The 21,653-nt window shown below is 41.7% G+C and overlaps 5 protein-coding genes across 14 annotated transcripts in view; 3 read left to right on the forward strand and 2 right to left on the reverse strand.

The window, feature by feature from the left end:
- Positions 1–21,653, forward strand: part of LOC138038793 (mucosa-associated lymphoid tissue lymphoma translocation protein 1-like) — a gene marked incomplete at its 5' end in the record, with an annotated part of 207,274 nt that overhangs the window by 25,165 nt on the left and 160,456 nt on the right. The gene's annotated exons all lie outside the window — the stretch shown is intronic.
- Positions 1,707–21,653, forward strand: part of LOC138038799 (uncharacterized) — a 212,930-nt gene continuing 192,983 nt past the window's right edge. The window contains exons 1-5 of one of the 10 annotated variants that reach the window (XM_068884857.1): positions 1,711–2,228; positions 5,578–5,650; positions 16,367–16,422; positions 17,167–17,207; positions 18,378–18,723. In XM_068884857.1, coding sequence (XP_068740958.1) covers positions 2,058–2,228; positions 5,578–5,650; positions 16,367–16,422; positions 17,167–17,207; positions 18,378–18,393 — 357 coding nt within the window. In that variant the 5' untranslated portion in view covers positions 1,711–2,057 and the 3' untranslated portion in view covers positions 18,394–18,723. Of the gene's footprint in view, positions 2,229–5,577; positions 5,651–16,366; positions 16,518–17,166; positions 17,208–18,377; positions 18,724–21,653 lie in introns of those variants that run through there. The other 9 variants (XM_068884851.1, XM_068884856.1, XM_068884852.1 and 6 more) reach the window with 9 other exon arrangements.
- LOC138038795 (histone H1-delta-like) lies at positions 6,413–7,882 on the reverse strand. The gene has a single exon (XM_068884846.1). It carries the CDS (start codon positions 7,862–7,864, stop codon positions 7,271–7,273), a length of 594 nt encoding a protein of 197 aa, XP_068740947.1. The 5' UTR covers positions 7,865–7,882; the 3' UTR covers positions 6,413–7,270.
- On the reverse strand, positions 8,919–9,799 carry LOC138038803 (histone H3). Its single transcript, XM_068884861.1, has one exon. It carries the CDS (start codon positions 9,705–9,707, stop codon positions 9,297–9,299), a length of 411 nt encoding a protein of 136 aa, XP_068740962.1. The 5' UTR covers positions 9,708–9,799; the 3' UTR covers positions 8,919–9,296.
- LOC138038806 (histone H2B, gonadal) lies at positions 13,653–15,634 on the forward strand. Its single transcript, XM_068884864.1, has one exon. It carries the CDS (start codon positions 13,693–13,695, stop codon positions 14,059–14,061), a length of 369 nt encoding a protein of 122 aa, XP_068740965.1. The 5' UTR covers positions 13,653–13,692; the 3' UTR covers positions 14,062–15,634.

Below are 21,653 nucleotides of genomic sequence, written 5' to 3' on the forward strand. Positions count from 1 at the left end.
CAAAACAGAATACCAGTAATAGCTCACACTTACTTACTTATTCACTTTACTCATACTTACTTACTTTACGGATGCTTTATTTAAAGTGGATGCGTATTTTTAAAAGGTGGTTTAATCGGTTCTTCCTTTGTTCAGGAATGAAAGTCGAATTTTTATTGTCAACTGGAATTAAATAACAATTATCTGTTCTCTTTTGGACATAAAGAAAAAGTTGATTTGTCAGTTTGTTTGTTTCGCTCTAAAATGCGAGCGAACAAGTGCTTTTTTAACCCGTTTGCCCAACTGGTTTTCGTTGTGCCTCGACAGTGACAAGAAAATTTTGCCCTTTTGTTATAAACACGTAATCGCAATGAGTTCTCGTAAAATTGGGGGGGAAAGGCCAAATACTCTGTTTGTGCAAAAAATTGCTGTTTTTTAGGTCAAAACTGGGTAAAGATCTAAATGAGTACTTTAGGTCAGACACACGTACAACATTCCTGACAACCCACTGAGAAGATATGAAATGTATTTATGGCACATTTGTTATTTGTATTTTAACTGTTATTTTAATGACTTTCTGAAGACATCGTCTCCTTACTTGAAAAAGCTGGCCGGTTCTTTCAAGTTTCAATCCATTTCCATCCTTTCCATCCTTGGGTGCAAACAACAAACAGTGGCGGATTCAGACCTGGAGTTAAGGTGGGGGCCTGCTTGCAAACATTAGGATTTTTTCCTTTCACATTCTGTTTCGGTGTATAAGGGTGGTTTGGTGGCTTTGGTTTGGGGTGCAGGGAAGGCGCAATAGTGAGAGCACTTTCCTCCCACCAATGTGGCCCGGGTTCCACAGACTGGTTCCATTCCCAGACTTGGCGTCATATGTGGGTTGAGTTTGTTGGTTCTCTACTCTGCACCGAGAGGTTTTCTCCGGGTACTCCGGTTTCCCCTCTCCTCAAAAACCAAAAATTTGATTTGATTTGCGTTAACTTGTTAATTTCAATTTACAGTGTCTCCGATTAGTGTTCTACGGCGCTAGAAGATTAGACACTTAAATAAAGTTACTTTCCTTTCCTTTTGGTCCAAAAATAAGAGGGGAGGGGCGGGCCCCTGGGCACCTCCCCTGGATCCGCCACTGACAAAGAATAGCTTCAGAGCACTTCAGTGGTTATTAGCAACAAACCTACAGCATTATTTTGGTCTTCAATGACGAAAAGACGTCTTTTAGTGTTTTGAAGGTTGACTAAAATAGCGTGAAAATAGCGTGACACTTCCTCTTTAAAGGTCCACCTTCAACCGACAGGCTTTTCGATCGTTTGTTTGTTTTTGTTGTGGAATATCGCATTGCTTGTCGTAGCAATCTGATTGGATGAATTTCAGCTTTGGCTGTATTTTCATATAAGAAAATCGTTCCACGGCTCGTAATGCCTGTCAGTTGTAGGTAGGCCTTTAATAGCCTGTGTACAGCCGCCCGCTCTCCGAAAAAAAAAATTGACGCTCCTCTCCGATTTTTTTTTTTGGAGAGCGGGCGGCTGTACACAGGCTAGCCTTTAATTGGAAAAACCTTAAATAACAATGACCACAATCAAGGTTTTCTGAGCCCGCGAGACTGAGCACCCCCAGCAAACCATTGTTTTAATGAAAACTGCTGGTCATTGTTGTCGAAGGTCTTCCCTTTAATTGACCTCTCCCCATATGACAGAACAGAACAAGTTCAACAAGGGAACACAAGCAATTATTTAAAGAGAACAATGAAACAAGGACCCCCCCCTCCCCCTGGGGAAGGGTTGTTCATCTTTGAAGCTATCTCTAGTTTTGGCCTTCTATTTTAATCAAGACAAAGAGGACCGGAAGAAAGAAACGTTAATTAGTGCGAATCGTTAAAATTTGCCAAAATGCATCACGGGTAACTGGTACCTGAGAAAAGACTCCGAAATGGATCAGTTTTCATATTGGGCGCAATATTTACGTAATTGCTTACGGGTTCCAAGGAAAATTGATGGGGAGATAAGACCAGACAACACCTTTAATTGTCCAGATTGTCTCGAATCGGTTCACATTTCAGATTGCCTTTTGCTCGCAGCATGTTTTTAGCTGACGAAGCAGTTGGCCGCTCATATTCAGAGTCGAACATGGGTATCATAAAAGGAATTGTGAGTTTGTATCGCACGGGCAAAGAAAACCACATTGAGCGGCAGCCTCAAGCATATTCATGTGGCAGGATAACAAAGGAGTCTCTCATAGGAGTTAGCCAGGTAAATGGACCGCAAAATACTACACCCAGCCATTGTAATATTGCAGGGTCGTAACGAGGTCAAAGGCCTGAAAAGGGCCCGGATCAGGGATCAAAGACCTGCGATCTGGAATCATAACGCGTGGGATCGGGATCAGCCGTATTTTTCATGGAATCAGGGATCAGGAATCAAAGTTTTGCGGGTTCAAGGATCAAAATTTCTCATCATTTTTGGGATCAGGGATCAAAATTTTGGGTAAAAATATGGGATCAGTTACGAAAAATATACCACGTTATGACCCTGATATTGTGTACTGATTAGTTTGAAACTTCAAGAACCGCCCCCCTCGGACAAAGCCCGGGCATTTGAACTTTTGAAGATTGGATCGTTCAAATTCCTGCCTCCTCGGGCCAAAATGGTGTTCAAATGCCCTACCCTATTCTTGGATTTGTATGTCACACCCCACTAATTATAAGTACAATCGTCGTCGGCTCCTCCCGTCTTTAATAAATACCTACATCTCTCCCTTTGAACTGTTCCATCTTGTCCAAACATGTATTTTATAGCTGTTAGTGACTTTCGGGCCCCCCAAAAAAAGCATTTGAAACCTGACACTTCCGGTTCAATTTTCCCCACCCCACGCAGGGAAAGGTCAAATTCCCCACTCTCCGGGCACAGAAGATAGTCAAATGCCCGGCGTTTGCCAGGGATTGATGCGGGGGAGGGGGGGTGTTCAAGTTTAGATTTGATCGGTACATTAGGGAGCTTAAGCACCTGCGTTTCTAAGACGCAGATGGCAACTGGAAGTGAGCTGTTTTCCCTTTTAACTTGTCTTCACACAACCACATTTACATTGCCAAGTACCTTTTCTCCTAATCTATATATGATTAGTTATAGGATTAGTATAAAAATCTGGGAGACACCACTGTCCTGGCATGCAAGATGTTCTCTTCTGGTTGCCGTCTGCCCGTCATAAATGCATGGGCTTTAGCTCCCTATTGCACTGTACCACAAACAGGTATTTCCACCACCTTTGACTCCTCAGGTTTTGCGGCCTACTAAAATTCCGATTGAAAATCCTGCACGTACATGTCACAGTTAAATTTAAATTCAGGTTAATTTTAATTTCATGTTTATTTTAAACTAGCCAAGGTTGAAATTGAAAGTAGGAAACATCAACAAAATCCCATTTGTTATTATTAGCAAGTATGTGTAATATATTAGTAAGTAAATTGTCCTTAGAGGTGAGTGGATGAACTTAGTGTCGCTTAAATTTTTCATGAGTATTTTATAAAACCCCAAATACTTGTTTTTTTTTTGTATTTTGCTGAGTCTGTTTGTAGTGATAAATCCAAACTTTGTGATTACTTTGGCACAGTCCCCTTCAAGTTCTACAATTTGAGCAAGTAGCACATTTGGATGAAGGGGCGTTTCCTTTTCCATTTTATTAATTTTCAGCAGCACATAATGCTGAACTGAGTTTGAACTTCTTTGCCTTCTTCCCTTCCTGGTGTATGATAGCTGCAGAAGGCAGGCTGCTGGCTACCTACAAATAGCGCTGATAAACAGTATTTAATTAAGTCTACACACCCATTCCAAATAGTGCTGATAAACAGTATTTAAGTCTTAGCACCTATTTTAGAGCAGTTAGCTTTCAATAACTGTGATTTAGGGTTAGTCTGCAATCTGCTGTCTGCAGTTTGCAAGTGTCAGACAGTCACACTGCTCTCCTTTTTAAGGTCTGGCTCATCCACTTTTTCAAATTATTGACCATTAGGCTGCTCTGTATTTGATGTAGCTGTGACTTGTCAACTCATTTGTGGGTTTTTGATTTCTTTCCTGTGAGAGATTCTGAAAACCTCTTCATACCGCATTTTGGCAATTATTGTTCTGTGAATGGTTATGTTTTTTTCAGTTTCTCCAAGATGATAACACCAGTGGTTTGTTGATGAGTTCTTTTATTTGATTAAACTGCAAATTAAGGTTATCTTTTTTTGTTCTATTTGCCTGTGCCACCATCCGTTTTTTCACAAATTTATAATTTTAAAAATTGCGAACGTTGTGTTTGTGGTGAAAACCGGTTTGTTATCATGACTAGAAATGATGCCTTGTTCCTGGTTTATTTTGCATAGCGACGTAAATAGACTTCATACAATATTTGACAATTTGTCCTTCAGAATAAAGAGCCCACGTCTTGCAAACAATTTTTTTCTTTTGTTGCACTGGAGACCCAGAGCATTTTCATTCTTCTTCAGATAAATTTAGCCACTTTTTAACTTCTTCATAAAGTTCCATTGACAGCCATATAACTGTGTGGATAAGCTGAAATTTTTAAGGCTCACTTTATGCCATTTACGCATATCCGAACTGTTGGTTGTTGTAAAGGTAAAGGTAAAGTCACTGCTTACGAGTCAGATGGCCCATCAGGCCGGCGCTTATCTGCGGTTTCCGTAGCATTAAGCGACTAGGAGTATTTATACTTCCCCCTGGATGGGATGCTAGTCTATCGCAGGGTTACCCCCAGCATTACGCCGGTACCCATTTATACACCTGGGTGAAGAAAGCACTGTGAGAGTAAAGTGTCTTGCCCAAGAACACAAACATAATGTTCCCGGCCAGGACCTGAACCCGGACCACTCGATCCGGAGTCGAGCGCACTAACCATGAGGCCACCGCCCCTCCCGGTGGTTGTTGTGAAGGCTTGGAAATAGCTTAAACTCATTGGTAGAAAAATGTCTAGCTGATTTCAGTTGCTGATTCAATGGCTCAGCGGTTAATACAGCAGAGAACTAATCTCAGATGTCCATTGGTGCAAGGGTTTGAATCCTTGGAGTGGCATGGAAAGTTGTGGAAGCTCAAAGTAAGTGGCACAGTCCGTTGGTAGTATGGAAGAGGGGAAGAAAAGGGAGAGATGGTAAGTGGAAGAAGAATGGAAGGGAAAGGAAGGATGGCAGAGGGTGTTTTTTATTATTATTTTTTTATCTTTCCTAAAAATCCAGGCCCCATTTTTTTTGTTACATCCCCCAAAAAAGGGAAAACCCTTTTTGGACAGTTCATAATAACCTAGGTTGAAAAAAATTGACCTAGGCTGACAAAATCAACCTTGGTTGAAATTATAATTAACTTGAATTTAATTCAACCTGTAACATACACAATGTAGTATAGGAAGATAATCATGAAGCTGGTTTTATGCCCATTCAGTTCTGTCATAAAATTGGCCAAGCAATCCCCCCAATGGTTCCACCCAAGAAAACTGCTAAAAGAAATTTATTTTGTACTGTTATAAAATCCACATTGTAATCCACAATCTAACATTGTGTAAACTACTTTTTGTTCCCAGAGAATTTAACTTGAGTTTTTTCTTTTCCAGCAGAGCTTAAAGAATATGATCCTAAGGAACATACTCTGGGTTGTGTGTCTGAATTTAGGTTCTTCCAAACCAGGTAACATTATTGTTTGATAATAAACACTTACTGTCTGGTCCCGAGGGAAACAGTTCATTTTTGTTTCCTGAGAATCTCAATGTTTTCTCTAGGTGCAGCTGAGGGAATCATTGAGATTCAAGGGAAACAAAATAAATTGTTTCCCTTGGGACCAGTCATTAAGTGATTTGTTATATAGCACAAAAAGAAAAACATGCAATGGCAACAGCAACTGCCGTTGTCGGTCAACATTCACGGTTAACAGTGCACTGTTGCCCTCTGATGTCATAGATTTTACACTGTTTCCTGCTCAGTCTTTTGGCGGGAAACAGCTTTATTGTTAGATGTCTTGTGAACTCAAAGTAACCTATGATAGCACGCGCTGCTAAGGGAAAAACTCAGGTATATAACAATTTTTGTTACATTGACCCTGTTCTCCTTTAATTTTAGGTAGATAAGCCATTTAATAATGCAATAAACCTTAAAACTGTGTGGCACTCATTGCTCCAACTGTTTGTTGTTGCCTTCACTGATCAACACTTGCAGTTTTTCTCACCTCTCTTTATTTGAACCTTTATTTGTAGGGCATGTAGTTCCCTGTGTTGTGGTTCTGTCTTCTGTGGTGGTTGGGAGGGTTAATGCTTGGAGAGGGCCGTAATTTAGAAAACTGTAACAGGTTATAACATTTCCCTCTTTAAATAAAGATTGGATTTTTTGATGTCCAGCCAATCAAATACTGCATTCTATGGCTTGCCGTAGATGGACATTTTAGCACATCTTGTAGAGAAATCCTTGTTTTATTCTTGACCACTAAGCGAGTCTTTACATAGTCCATAATTTTCAGTACTACATGTAGGTCCAGCTCCATTTTTTCAGCTCAGTGTGTTTCTAAAAATGTTAACATTGTGGCTAAAAAGGATGTTTAGTCCTAAGGTACTAGCTTTTGCATTCAAGGTGGTTGCAGTGTTGATGAGACAGTGACTTGTGACCTTGTACCTGCCTAAGTATACAGTAGTTGTGCCTTCTCCACTTTTTTATGATCTACAGTCCTGGACAAAATTGTTGGGATATTTTTGACTCTGTTGTCCAATTAAAAACGGAACAGTTTAACAACTCACTTGGATATTGGGCGCTTTCGATTTTTGGAAAATTATAGCTGCTTTTCTTACTCTGAGAAAAACTCCATCGGTACAGAAAAAAAGCACTCTGGCATTGCACCAATTTTCTGTGTGGTCTCTAAACTCCTGTTATGGCGTTTACGCCAGTAGTGCGCCTTAAATGTAGGCTACGCACGCGTTGATTGGGTACGGAAGTTGCTATTTGATAGAGAAAGAAGGAGAGGTGGTGGCGAAAGATTAACCCATGTTATAAATTTACATGAAACCTTTTTGTCGAGAAAATCAATCCCCATCGAAAAGGTAGTGTTTCTAGGTTGTCTATGTTGCGAAGTTTGCGAAGAGCCATATCCCCTTGGAATAAGGGGCCGATAAATCATTCAGACTTAGTGTTACCGGACGAAGTACATAAATAACTTGAATTATTTCAGTTAACGAGCAAGTTAATCTGTTGGTCATTGCTTTCATGTATTTGGTGGCTCCTAAAAGAGCCGTTTTATGTAGTTCAAGTGAACAGCAAAGTTCTTCACTTCTTAGATGACTTTTTAGCGGCAGGCTTCTTAGCCGCGGGTTTCTTCACTGGTTTTTTGGCCACTTTCTTTGCAGCAGGCTTCTTGGCTGCGGCTTTCTTGGCAGCAGGCTTCTTGGCTGCGGCTTTCTTGGCTGCTGGCTTTTTGGCTGCGGCTTTCTTCGCTGCAGGCTTTTTAGCGGCGGGTTTTTTCGGAGATTTCTTTGCTTTCTTCGCGGCGGGCTTCTTTGCGGCAGGCTTCTTGGCTTTGGCGACTGGTTTCTTTGCAGCTGGCTTCTTTGGTTTCTTCTCCTTCTTCTCTACCTTGGGCAACTTGAAGGAGCCCGAAGCGCCAACACCTTTTGTGTGCAGAAGTTTCCCGCTAGCAGCACCTCTCTTCAAAGCCATCTTAAGGTGTGAGCCGACTTCTCCAACCTTGTAGTTGCTCTTGATGTATTTCTCGATGGCTTGGCGCGAAGAACCACCTCGCTCTTTCAGAGCTGAAATGGCAGCCTTGATCATATCCAAGTATGGCGGATGATCAGCAGGTTTTTTGGGCTTTGGAGCCACCTTCTTTTTGGGGGACTTTGCTGCTGGTGCTGGATCAGACATCTCGAAATTTCTGGCAGATTTATGAACAAATCGAACACTCGAATGCTCTCCGTCAAGCGCGCGCGTAGTAAATACACCATATGCGGACCGTCGTGGAAACAATGCGTTAACATGGCGTGTACCAAAGTTGTGTTTATTCCCTCGGCTTTCTGTATAGAAAAGCGCCATTAAAACTTTAGTTCTGACAAGTAAAACGGCTTAACTCTAACATTTATCCCTTTGGCCAAATGTTTATTGACAGCGCTTGAGAACTTGTTGAAGAGAAGAGTGAGATTTTTAGCTTTTGTTGTTCTAGAGTTGGTAGTTTATGAAGACCTTTTTCTCTTTGGGGTGAATTTATTTCTTTGCAATTCGTGTTACTGTATTTTATAGACTTAAAATTGAAAGAATAACTTCTACTCAACGCGTAGGTGTAATAAAATAGAACAGTCAACCTCATTTTAAATGTGCTTTTTCCGCTGAAAATGACACAAGAAAGACAAGCCTTGTAGGTCGCCATTGATCCAAGTGGTGAACGGTGGAGTCATCTGTTCGAAGATTTAAGTATCAACAAATGTCTCGTTTTTTCATCTTAAAGTCGTCATGGCTACCCTTCTGGCATATATCTTTTGTGTGTGTGTGTCCCCGCTTTCGTTTTTTTGGACGAACAGAGCAGTGATAACACAGTTGCAACGGAGCCTCATAAAGAATCCATTTATGCTGGTCGTTACGCAATTTTACTTCACTTTCAAAATGCACTTAAGCGAACGGCCATACATTTACCTTTAACTTTTAGTGCCAGAATGTACAAATCAAATTGATAAGGCATAAACATTGTAAGAGTATATTGCGCCAAATTGTCGTCCTTTCTGCGTGCATATTATTTAACGGGTTTGATTCACGTCATTAATATAAGGAAATTTGAAAATTCGACTTTTTATGATTTAGATCATATTGTGCACTTATTACAGAATATACTGTACCATGTAATGAAGGAAGTAATATTGTGAAACATGTATTTCCGCGTGCATCTGGGTCTTGCTGAAAATTTTCTAGTGGCTTGTAGTCCGTTGGCCACATTCTATTTCGAAACTCTGGTTTCTGGCCTTACTCAATTATTTTAGTTTATTTTAGATTACTTGCAAGTTGATATTATTTTGAAATTTTTGGGCTCTGAGGTGCAACAGTCGTGCAAATATCGGGTGAAATTGAGTTGAGTTGGGCAAGACAGGAGCCTGACATTTTGCTTCTGTATTGCGGACAATTTGTGCGTTCGAATTTACCGGAGCATCAAAGGGCAATGATACTTAGCCGATAGTTAGTGGGATACAGACATTTGACATATAGATAGGTTTGATTTGAATTTCTTGTTTCGTTAAGAATGTTGGTTATTGCTTTTATTGATTTGGTGGCTCCTAAAAGAGCCGTTTTTATTGTGGACGGTGGAAGTAAGTTATGCTCTCTCTCCACGGATTCTACGGGCCAGCTGAATATCCTTGGGCATGATGGTGACGCGCTTGGCGTGGATGGCGCACAAGTTGGTGTCTTCAAAGAGACCCACAAGGTAAGCTTCGCTGGCCTCTTGAAGAGCCATCACAGCAGAGCTCTGGAAACGTAGATCGGTCTTGAAATCCTGAGCGATTTCACGCACAAGACGCTGGAATGGCAGCTTGCGGATCAACAGCTCGGTGGATTTCTGGTAGCGACGGATCTCACGAAGAGCGACTGTTCCAGGCCTGTAACGATGAGGTTTTTTGACTCCTCCAGTTGCGGGGGCGCTCTTGCGAGCCGCTTTGGTTGCGAGTTGTTTGCGTGGAGCTTTTCCACCAGTGGATTTACGTGCAGTTTGCTTGGTACGAGCCATCTTTCCTTGAACGAAAACGTTGAGGGATAAAGTAAGAAATTGTAACTTTGATTTTATATCTGGCGCGCTTGATTCTGATTGGTTTTAAAATAAGTAACTTGATTGGTTGAGCCCAAATCATAGAAAATTTTCGATCCGGTGTTAACTCCAAGCTAAGTTTATACGCGAAACATAGCTGATTGTTTTATTATCATAGCTCTAAAAGCAGTAAGAAGGTTTAATAAGAGTTTAAATAAATTAAGTGGATCCGTTAGCTATCATTTTCACCCGAGCAGGAGATTTTTGCCACACAGAAATTGCAGATAGTCGAATGTTCCGAAAATGCATCCAAAGCTGATGAGCATTTGACCCTTGTACCTTTGGCGTAATTGTTCTTTTTATCCAATTAGAAATAAGAATGCATTTGTTTTCTGAGAGGCCATACTTGTCCATATAAATTGAAAGAATCTTCTTGCAGATGTTATTCTCTCGTTCTTCAAATCGCTATTAAGATGTCTGGTCGAGGTAAAGGAGGCAAAGGTCTTGGAAAAGGAGGCGCTAAGCGTCACCGAAAGATTCTTCGTGATAACATCCAAGGTATCACCAAGCCAGCAATTCGTCGTCTAGCTCGCCGAGGCGGTGTCAAGCGAATCTCTGGTTTGATCTACGAAGAAACACGCGGTGTTCTCAAGGTTTTCCTTGAGAATGTCATCCGTGATGCAGTAACGTACACGGAGCACGCCAAGCGCAAGACTGTCACAGCCATGGATGTTGTGTACGCTCTGAAACGCCAAGGACGCACACTTTACGGATTTGGCGGTTAGATGACACTGGCGCCACACTAAGAAACAAACGGCTCCTTTAGGAGCCACCAAATCTCACAAAAGTCATGACCAATAAATACTGGGTTTTTAGTATATCTTTTCTCTTGGTTTGCATTATTTAAGCTCCTCTTTGTTATGACGGCGGTTTAAATTACTATTTATATCTACCTCAAAGAAGACATCTATTTCGTGGGTTTCCCGTCATTTTTAATAACTTATCGATACTTATTCCTTACCGGTCTAATTTTCAACAGGTGTGATCAGCTTATTTTATTGTGCGCGGTTCTGTAAAAATCTCGAACCACTTGTTTCGCTTGGCCGTGCAATGACAGCCATATTAAAACAAAACGATACAAAATGTTCCTTCAAGAGAACGGTATAAGCGCCATGGAAAACCGTTGTCCCATTTTGAACATACCTTGTGCGCAAGATGTTATATCTTCGTTTAAGGGTGAAGCGAATTTTGCAACGAACGCTAATATTTAGCCTTTATTTTACGGTTAAATATCCTACGCAAAACTCTCAAACATTAACCTACCCGAGTAACTTAGCACTAAATGAACGGCTAAAGTTTTCCTCAATATCCTTTGAACTCCTATATTTAGCGGTTATTTTACGGCTAAACTTGATGACAGTTAGGGTTGCCCACATTATGTCACCGGCATAATTTTGAGCATAGTGAGGCATGAGCATGGAGCATTACGCCAGCATAATAGTAAGAAAAATTCCAAATTGGGCAAAAGCATGCAAGAAAATCTTGCCTATCCAACTGTCATCTGCAGCCTCAGAGAGGCTCTTCTCATTGCTACCATAGTTAACTACGTTGCTTGAAAATTTTTTCATCTGTTCGGATTCTCTAGCTGAAAGTCTAGTGATGCGAAAATTTATATAGGGATCAAAACTTCAATTCTAGGTGACCTTTTTAGGGTAAGAATCCGTTAAAACTGGGCAATTATACCATGTTTTAGATGTTCGAAAATCCTTGGACAGGCAGGCAAGCCAGGCCTTTACAACAAATGTTCCAAAAATTCTGGATCTCAAATCGTCTTCCGAACAAGATATTTTCCGAAAATTGACGTTGGGTGCCCATGACACGATGCCATATGCAAATACGTGACGCGAACTGCCGACAGCAAAATAAAATATTCCGGTTTTCGTTTTGGGTTTTTTTAGGGATATTAATCTTATCTGCGAGGATGTTTTCATTTTTAACATGGAGTTCAATAATCGTTAACAATCAAACGCTGTAGTTGAGTGTCTTACGGCTTGAATATATGATGTTTGTAATACGCGCGCGTTTTTTCGGTGCGCAAATTCAAATGTGAACGAGCCGAGAAATTTGCAATCGAAGACAGCAGCGTGTTGTCACTACAAATAAATTCGTGTGTCTTGTTATTAACTGTTTCAGCACAGAAAATATAAATGTGCAAGTATGTTTTATTTTTGTGTGACAAAGAACTAAAATCCACTCCAAAGACGAGAAATTATATTTCATACTCAGTTAATATCATACGTCTTTTAAATGGAAATAGTTGGTAGGATTGTGTCCGGGAGTTACTTCGTTGGCTTTATCGATATTTTGGAGATATTTTTCTCTTATTCCCTTTTGATAAATTTGCACAAAGCTCCTCTTACTCTTGCACCGGCAGTTTTGGGACTTTTGGTTTACTAGTGCTTCTTTTGTTTTTTCTTTTCTTTTACTTCGGAGGGAGCCGTAACGCACTCCTCCGAATAGGCACTTAAGCCCGGTTCCCACTTAAGCGATAAGCACAAGGATGAGTTTAGCAACGTTCTCACAGTGAAAGAAGCCGAGCAAAACTTGGCTTATACAAGCGCAGATGTAGTAAGACTCAAGATGGCGTGCGAATCGTCGAGCTTGTCTTGCCGGTCCCAGTTGTAAAATAAGCACAAGCGTGAGATAAGCAAAAGCACAAGGAAAGAAAAATGCATTGCTTGTGCATCTGCTTATTTTACGGCCGTTCCCACACTATTTTTCTCATGCTTATGCTTGTGCTTATTGCACAAAGTGCGAAGCAGGCTTTATTTCGGACTCATTTCCAACAGATGCGATCAGTTTACTCGATTGTTTGCGGTTGAGTTTATGGAAAAATCTTTTGTTTTGCTTGGCTGTGCACTGATAGCCATGAACAATGACATTCGATTAATCGTTAAGAATAAGACGATATCGCTGAACGTTTTTTTCGGCGCGCAAATTCAAATGTAAATGAGCTGAGAAATTTGCCATCGAATGTTACGGCAAAAAGCAGGAACTTGTGTCTATCTTGTCAAGAACTTTTTTGGAGCAGAATATAATTGTGCCACATTTAATAATTGAAGTTTATTTTATTTTTGTATGAGAAAGAACCAAAATCTACTCCAAATACTCTGAACATTTTATTTGAGACTAGTAATGCATGTTTTGAACATGTTGGTGATGACTTTATCGATATTTGGTGGCTCCTAAAAGAGCCGTTTTTGTCGTCTTGTGAGCTTCTTTAAGCCTTTGCCTTCTTCTCGGTTTTCTTGGGCAGAAGGACAGCTTGAATGTTTGGCAGCACACCTCCCTGCGCGATGGTTACACCAGCAAGTAGTTTATTCAACTCCTCGTCATTTCGGACAGCGAGCTGAAGGTGACGGGGAATGATTCTGGTTTTCTTGTTGTCGCGAGCAGCGTTGCCCGCCAATTCGAGGATCTCGGCGCTGAGATATTCGAGCACAGCGGCTAGGTACACTGGAGCTCCGGCGCCAACTCGTTCAGCGTAGTTTCCTTTGCGGAGAAGTCGATGGATACGACCGACAGGGAACTGAAGTCCCGCTCGGGATGAGCGGCTCTTAGATTTGGTGCCCTTTGCTTTTCCTTTACCGCGACCAGACATTTTTCTGTGAGCTTCGAGTCTACAAACACTTAGCGAAATAAATGTCGATTGATAGCAACAGGGAAATTTATACGCAAGACAATATTCCAGTCGGATCGAAACGCACCAATCAATTTTTCATATCACAAGTGCTTTTGTTTGAAAACGGAACTATGTTGACCTTTGGCCAACCTGAAGTTATGAACCAATAAAAAATCGACGATTTCGATCCTTATGTTAATTGATCCCATCTTTGTTTTATTATAAATAGCAAGTCATTCACATAGCGTTATCATTCGATTCAAGTCGAACCCTATTGAGCGAAATATGGCACCGAAAGTTGCAGGAAAGAAAGGCGAGAAGAAAGCTGGTAAGGCTAAGGCCGCCACTGGTGACAAGAAAAGGCGAAAGACGAGAAAGGAAAGCTATGCAATCTACATCTACAAGGTGTTGAAACAAGTTCACCCTGACACTGGTATCTCCAGCAAAGCCATGGGCATCATGAACTCGTTCGTCAACGACATCTTCGAGCGCATCGCTGGCGAAGCTTCCCGCCTGGCTCACTACAACAAGAAGTCAACTATCAGCTCTCGCGAGATCCAGACCGCCATCAGGCTGCTTTTGCCCGGTGAACTGGCGAAACACGCTGTTAGTGAAGGAACCAAAGCTGTCACCAAGTACACAAGCAGCAAGTAAAGTCACCAAGTTTACCGCCAAAACCAACGGCTCTTTTAGGAGCCACCAAATCTTGTAAAAGTTATGCCAACACGATTATATCAGATTTTCCCCCATCAACCCCTGAATCCTTTTTCATGCTAAAAGAAAATGGCGCGATTGCAGAATACCCGGCCCACTTTGAACGGCACAAGTCTTTTGCTCCTGGGGTCCCGCAGTGACCAAACAAAATAATGCAATTAAGTTAGGTAAACGACTGCTACCGCTGTGCCGTAGTCGATGAATAATGAAGTCTGAGTTAGTTGAACGACTGCTACCGCATTGCCGTCGTAGTAGAATAATGAAGTCTGAGTGAGTCAAGGGCAAAACGATGTCGTGAAAAGTGTGCTTAACTGAACCGCAAAATGAAAGCTAAAAATTTACGAGAATACTTAGACCTAATCACTGAAACGAGCGCTTAGGCTTAATCAGTAACGAGTGCTTTCTTCTTTACACGATCTCGTGAAAAGTGTAGTTAACCAAGTAAGACTTTTAGCCAACAGAGTTGTTATTCATTTTGGCGACTGCGGGATTGCAACACGACTGATTAGAGAGATTAAGCATGACGTTTACGACCAACGGCAAACGGGAAACGGCAGGCTCCTGCATGTCATAAAAGAGTGAAAATTATCTCATTTTAACTTGTCTCGTTCCTTTGAGAAGTTGCTTGATATATGGAGCTAACAGGACAGAAATGAGCTAATATCAAGCAGGGTTCTTCCATCTTTGGCAAAACCCTAATTTCACTCCGACGTTTGCCGTTTGGCGTAAACGTCATGCTTAATCTCTCTATTATTATTTATTATTATAATATACGCGTGGGAATACATTATAATTTAAATACACTATAATAGGGGATACATGAAGTACTTAGGACGACTGACGACTACGGGGCTGTAGGATTGCGGGCTCAGCATTACAACACGACTGCGGCACTATGGGAGCAATTTTTTAAGTTAGATATTTTGTGGGCCGGGTATTCTGCAATCTAGCCAAGAAAATCGTTTCCCGGCCGTTAAATTTCCAAGACGAGAGCAACCGTTATCACGTCGCTCTTAAAACACTGTACTTGCAAATTCCAAGCTCTGCGCATATCAAAGATGACATCATATGCCACGCAACGGCGTAAGTGCATCTCCCTCGCATTATATTTTAAAACAATTTTAAAATAAAAAATCCTGCGCCTCTTTCTTGGAAGCGATACCGATTTGCTTCAAGTCAACAAGCGAACAAAGACCGTATTCAGCGGAAAGATTTCAAGCACTTTGTCAGACGCTTCGTTGCGGTGGGAAATAGATCCATACGCACAATTTTGTAACCTTGATAAAGTGTAGCACCTTAATCAAAAAACCTTAATCAAAAACGTACGGCAAGTTTCAGCTCGATAGCGTTCTTTGTTTTGAGAACGGAGCAGTTTGAATGTAAGATTTTGGTAGTACGTGACAAGGAATGTGAAACAATTCGCCCTTCGAAAAATCAGTTTAGATAGTGCACCGGGTAATAGCTAAGAGGCACCTGTTTCTACATGTTTCATGTTTCATTCATTTGAACGCACTTTTTTTAGCTAAAGAGTACACGGCCTTTACAAACAAAAGCATGCAAAATGAAACACGCGATATCCTCATCATGTAATCATTTAGTTGAACGTATCTACGGAGAGGGGTTGCAAGACCCATTTACGAGTCAGAAGCAAGTTGTGAACGGAAAAACCACCTCATTAAAACCCATGAGACTCTGTTGTCCTGTGGACAACAATCTCATGCATCCATCCACTGCACCAGCGATTGAACGGTGGCAATCAGCTCATGGTAGGTTTCATTTCGTTATTTTAGTGGTGGTTATTTACCTTGCCGCTTTGCGGCCTGGTAAATATCCGCCACCAGCCGCCTCCACTTCGGTGAATAGTAGTTAATTATGTGTATACAGGTGATTTGTTCTGCACCCCCACCACCCCCTCCCCCCCCCCCCAGTTTTCATACAGAGTTTGTTCTGTTTACTATCTCACTATCAAGAATGCCATAATACTCTTTGTTTGTCTCTCCAGAATTTTGCATGAGCATTGTTTCCACTTTATCTTGGGACCTAAAAGGGTCGCAAGAGAAAACAAAAACAATGCTTATGCAAAACTTGGAAGGACAAACAAAGAGTATTATGATATTTTTGATAGTGGCTTGTAGGAACAACAACTTAGTCAAATGGATAGGGATGTTTCGGTTCAACCGAAGCGCACGCCGGTTTCATGCTTCAAGTAACCTGTATTGTTTAACAGAGTATTCTTCTCTCGTAGAAATCCCTAAGAAGCCAGTGACGGGTGTCTTTGGAGCTAAAAACGGAAGAATAAAGGTGGAGCTTAGTTTTAATGCAAAAGTGTCAAGCGTCCTTGTTGTGAACGCTCGAGCTCTTGGAGACAAAGAATTGGATTGCACAGTGAAACTGACGTGGGTGGTGTATAAGTACTTTTGGGCAATTTTATTCCTGGTGTTGGTTGCAAGTAATTTTTGCGATGATCTTCATTTCTCGGTACTGCGCATGATCATTGGCTTGAAAATCTCACGCCACCTTATCAGCCAATCAGCGATTCTTAAATTAAACCCAAATGTGGACTCCAATACGCGCGTTTTCCAGTGCTTGGCACTGGCTGCGTTTGTTTCGGTGGTTCAAAGTAGTTAGTTTACGGTTTGGGTTTTGCATCACTCTGTTGAAAGCCTCTCTTTTCCTACGGTGTGAGTTTTAGCTTAAATGTATTGTAAATTCCGTTCAATTCAAGCGAAGGGCGTGGCGTACTATACATCTTAAATTCCCACGACCTGCTCCCGTCTGACCTTGTAGCTCAGTTGGTAGAGCAGCGGTGATCTGACCCGAAGGTCATGAGTTCAATTCCCATCCTGCTCAGAGTTCTTCTCTGTCCTTGTGTGGGCCCAATTCCCTTAGTAGGGTTAACGCTCACATGGTCTATATGGGTAGAAAACTAGCACTTCACAGTACCCTCTAATAGTTAAGTAAGCAGAAGTATAGACTAGATTTGGCGGTTAGAAAGAGAACCGAGTCTTTTACGAGACCCTCTACTTCTACCTGATTAATCTTCAGCACTCTCGCGCCAAGCCAAGAAGATGGGTGACAAGAGAACAGTAAGCACATTGGGTCTTGACCTAAACTTTTCCTTGCGATTTCAATTAAAATCATCTACGGTAGAGAAAAAGGATTGATTTGTTTAAACATTGCACAAATTCAACGCTTAAATTACTCTCACTTAGCTGTGGTGTAATGAGACACGAGTCGTGTTTATCATCCCATTTTAGATAGTTCTTTTACCGTACTACGAATATCGGATTCCACATCGATGAATTCCAGCTCCTATAAGACAGGGTTGTGATTTTCATTTACGTAATTCGGAATTCTTGTAGCCGGATCCGGAAATAGGCGGATTCTGGATTAACTGGTTTGGGCACATGTCATGGGCAACCAATTTAAGAGCTTGAGATAGGTTTGAACTGCCGCGTGAAATTTTCAATAACAAGTTCAATATAGAAACAGTAACCTTACTCATAGTCTTAAGAAAAAGATACGTGAGCCTTTTTCTCGTTGAGCTCCGCCAAGAGAATTAAACCATGATAAACAGACAGACAAATTCTGATGCTTTTTTTTATGTTCTTCGGTAAAAAGGGAAGTAAGTAACCTTGATTGATCGAAACTGCGTGACTCATGTTAACTTTATCATGGCGGTCCAACACAACATGGTTTAATCGCGCCTCAGTGGAATCGCTGGCATGATGTTTTTGGGGGATCAAGTACGCCCACTGCCCGTGTGAACGTCTTGGAAATCAAACTTTTTTTTTCTCACAACTTAAACTTTCTGTCATATACTGTCCGTCGGACTTAATTACTTACTTACTTACTGACTTGCTCTAGCGCTCACGTGCCAAACTCGATTGGCAAATTTAAACAATTGTTTCTTTTTTTCCCAGGAGAGAAGAAAAATCTGAATAACAAAATATTTGACAAAGATTCTGGTCTCCGTAGTAAAATGACGCAATCTTGCAAATCGCCTATTGTGTGAACGGTGTGGCGGCTAGGAGAGAACATTGAAAATTTATGGTCTAAATATTAATTTAGAATGGTTATCACGAGCCACAGGGATTCGCTCTTTTACCTCTAATTTCCCTTTTTCGCAGTTAAGAACTTTCCAATTCGTTCTGCTGAACATTATCAGACAACCTGAGGTTGATGGGTTCAACCTGAAGTTTTGTGGTCGGGCACAGCTTCATATTCAAACTAACGATGCATTTATTCTGTTGTAGGAACCATCAGTATTGAAGCTGACCGTCATGAACATTGTGAAAGGTGAAAGGATATAGAACAGCGTGACTCACAAAATGGAAGAAAAACCTCTTTAAGCAAAGCTAGTAACTGCCTGGTGAACGAAAAAGGAAAACGGACCTGGAAGGGAAAATTGAGCCACCATATTATCTCCGCGAAATCCCCTTTTTTATTAAGAGAGTTTTGCTTTGTGTCTTTTACCTTGGCTCCCTGGTAACAAGCAGATAACCAAGTTCCAGATTGAAAAATCGCCAAAATTGTGAAAAATGTAAATAGTTTGTTTATAGGGAGATTACATTAAGTCATAAATCTTGTTCACCGTCATTTCATCTGAAGAATATAAAAAGTTACATTTCAAAAGAAACATGGCACAGAAGCGACCAGTTGCACTTACGTAATTAGACGCACGCGCAATTCGATACAAGGAGCTGAGCTCCCAACACCTGACAGCTCTGTCGTTAAAACAAGTGTAGCGCAATCGCGCGGTCATGGGTTCGAATCCCGTCCAAGAGCCTGGATTTTTTGAGGCTTAGTCCTTTGCCACTGCCGAAGTTGCTCAACTAACTGCGATAACCTGCCCAGCATTTAAATTTCATTTCCGCAGTACTAACTACGCAGAACTAAGTTTTCAGTTGCGCAGTAGAAATGTATGACTTCAAATATCTGGAAATATCATTCCGTTGGGTTGCATAGATTGTTTTCACCGAAACAAAAGAAAACGTTTGCATGACAATAGAGCTCCGAAATTCCCGTTGGATCAGTTTAAAAAACCAACGTGGCTGTCGTTCCTTTGTCTAGGGACACCAACATGGCCGCCGTGACGTCACGTGAAAGTCCGGTGTTAACTGGCTCTTGATTGCTGTTGTAGAATCTTCTATTGTTTTCAAGGTCAAGTCAATCGTTGCTTTTGTTCAGTCTATTGTTTTCGGTTTGGATAACAGGTAGCCTGTGCACGGGGTCGCAAATGTCAGTTTTTTTGTGGCAGCCTCAACCCTCAGGCATCCGAGGAGCGAAGGTTCGAAGTAACACACAAATGTCGCGCGTTGGTGGAAAGAAGTAAGAAACCTATCTGGTGTCTCGAGTGCTGAGGGTAAGTGGTACAGCCAACTTATTGATAAGTCCGAGTCAATCACGTCGCTGTGCGAAAGAATTAACACCTTCTTCTGCAGCCTGACTTCGGACTTTGACCCTCTCACTGCTGACGATATCCTTGGGAACTCTGTGGAAGCGTCTGAGATACCAGCTGACCTGTATGTCTCGTTGCGGGAAGCCGACATTGCCTTACGGTCCATCAAGCTGAGGAAAGCAAGAGGCCCTGATGGGATTTCTACATATTAAAGACCTTCTCCTTCGAACTCGCACCTGTCATCGCTGCGATTTACAATGCATCGCTACGAGAGGGCTACCTCCCGCCTCTGCTCAAGTCGGCAGCTGTCAATCCCATTCCGAAGCAGAGACCATCGTGAGCTATAGATACTGACTTGAGACCTGCTTTTTTAACTTGCCAAATTTCCAAAGTGCTAGAAAGTTTCACTTTGTCTAGAATACTGCCGAAACTACTTCCGAAAGTAGATAGTAAACAATTTGCAGCCGCTGGGCGATCTACAGATCAAGCCCTAGTTTTTCTACTCCACCTAGCCCTCGAAGCACTAGACAGAGGCAATTATCCTATCCGGTTCTTTTTTCCCGACTTCAGAAAGGGTTTTGACTTGATTGACCACAAGATACTATTATCAAAGTTATTTCGTTTCGACCTGCACCCTATTTTAGTAAGGTGGGTCGCTGCTTTCCTACTAGATAGATCACAGTTTGTCCAAATTGGTTCGTTTGCATCTCCGCCTAAAACCCTCAATGGGGGCATCCCTCAAGGCACAAAACTAGCGCTCATGCTTTTTGCAGTAATGGTGAATGAGCTTGTTAACAATTGGAGCCTGAGAGCGAAGTTTGTTGACGATGTTACAATAATGGAAGTAATACCCAGGAATTCACCATCAATAATGCGCCACATCGTCTCGGATGTTCAAGAATTTGCTAGTAACAACAACGTGCAGCTTAATCCGGTAAAATGTAAAGAGATGCGTGTTAACTTTCTTCATTATAATAGCTGTGAGCTCCAACCCATTGTCACCGGTGACACCTATATCGAGGAAGAGACATCATTTAAGCCACTCGGTGTGTATATCTCTAATGACTTCTCATCGGCTGCTCACTGCGAGTGCTTAGTGAAGAGAGCTAACCTCTACGCAATCAGGCAACTTAAGAAATGCGGTTTTCCACAAGGAGACCTTGTTAGCATCTATTCCTCTCTCGTGCGCTCTATTTTGGAGTACGCCGGTGTCGTTTTCGCCAACCTTCCCAAATATTTGTCACAAGATCTGGAGAGGATTCAGAGGCGCGCTTTAGCGATTATATTCCCCCTTATTCCTTATGTGAATGCGTTAACCAGGGCTGGTATTCCTACCCTTCAGGAGCGTAGAACAACAGCATGCACAAAGTTTGTACTAAAAGTCTCCCCGGAAAACCCGCTGCATCCGCTTATACATAAACGCATAATTAGCCAGTCCTCTCATTACAACTAATGCCACTTTGGTGACGAAAACTAATCGTTTCGGTAATTTCGTTAGTGTTAGCCAGCTCGCAGGTGGTTGGATGGTCAAAAAAACCGGAATTCGTAATGAGGTCGCCATCTTGGATTCGCGCGGCTGGGTCTGGGCCGGGTTGAGGATCGGGAGGGGGGCGGGGAGAGGAGAGAGAAAAACTCTCTCTCTCTCTCTCTCTCCTCTCTCTCCTCTCACCGCCCCCCTCCCGGCCCTCAACCCGGCCCAGACCCGGCCGCGCGAATCCAAGATGGCGACCTTATTACGAATTCCGGTTTTTTCGACCATCCAACCGCCTGCGAGCAGGCTACGTTAGTTTGAAATATGCGACTGCTGCGTCAACGTAATAGTAAATCCAATAGACCTTTTCGGCTTGTACATTTTGTTTTCCCAATAAAGACCATGTGATGATACTCAGGAGGCTTGGTCCTTTGTTTTGTTCATTAAAAAGAGTGCATGCAGGCATATTAATGCTTACATGCACTCATTTTAATGAACAAAACAAAAGACCAAACCTCCTGAGTATTATCACATGATCTGTATTGGGAAAACAAAAAATACAAGCCGAAAAGGTCTATTGTATCAATTGTATTGTTTCTTGCTATCTATTTCTATTTCTATTTCTATTTTCATAATTGTACTATGTATTGCTCTGACCAA

The sequence above is a fragment of the Montipora capricornis genome, chromosome 2 (assembly GCF_036669925.1).
Source record: "Montipora capricornis isolate CH-2021 chromosome 2, ASM3666992v2, whole genome shotgun sequence".
Lineage (NCBI taxonomy): Eukaryota > Metazoa > Cnidaria > Anthozoa > Scleractinia > Acroporidae > Montipora > Montipora capricornis.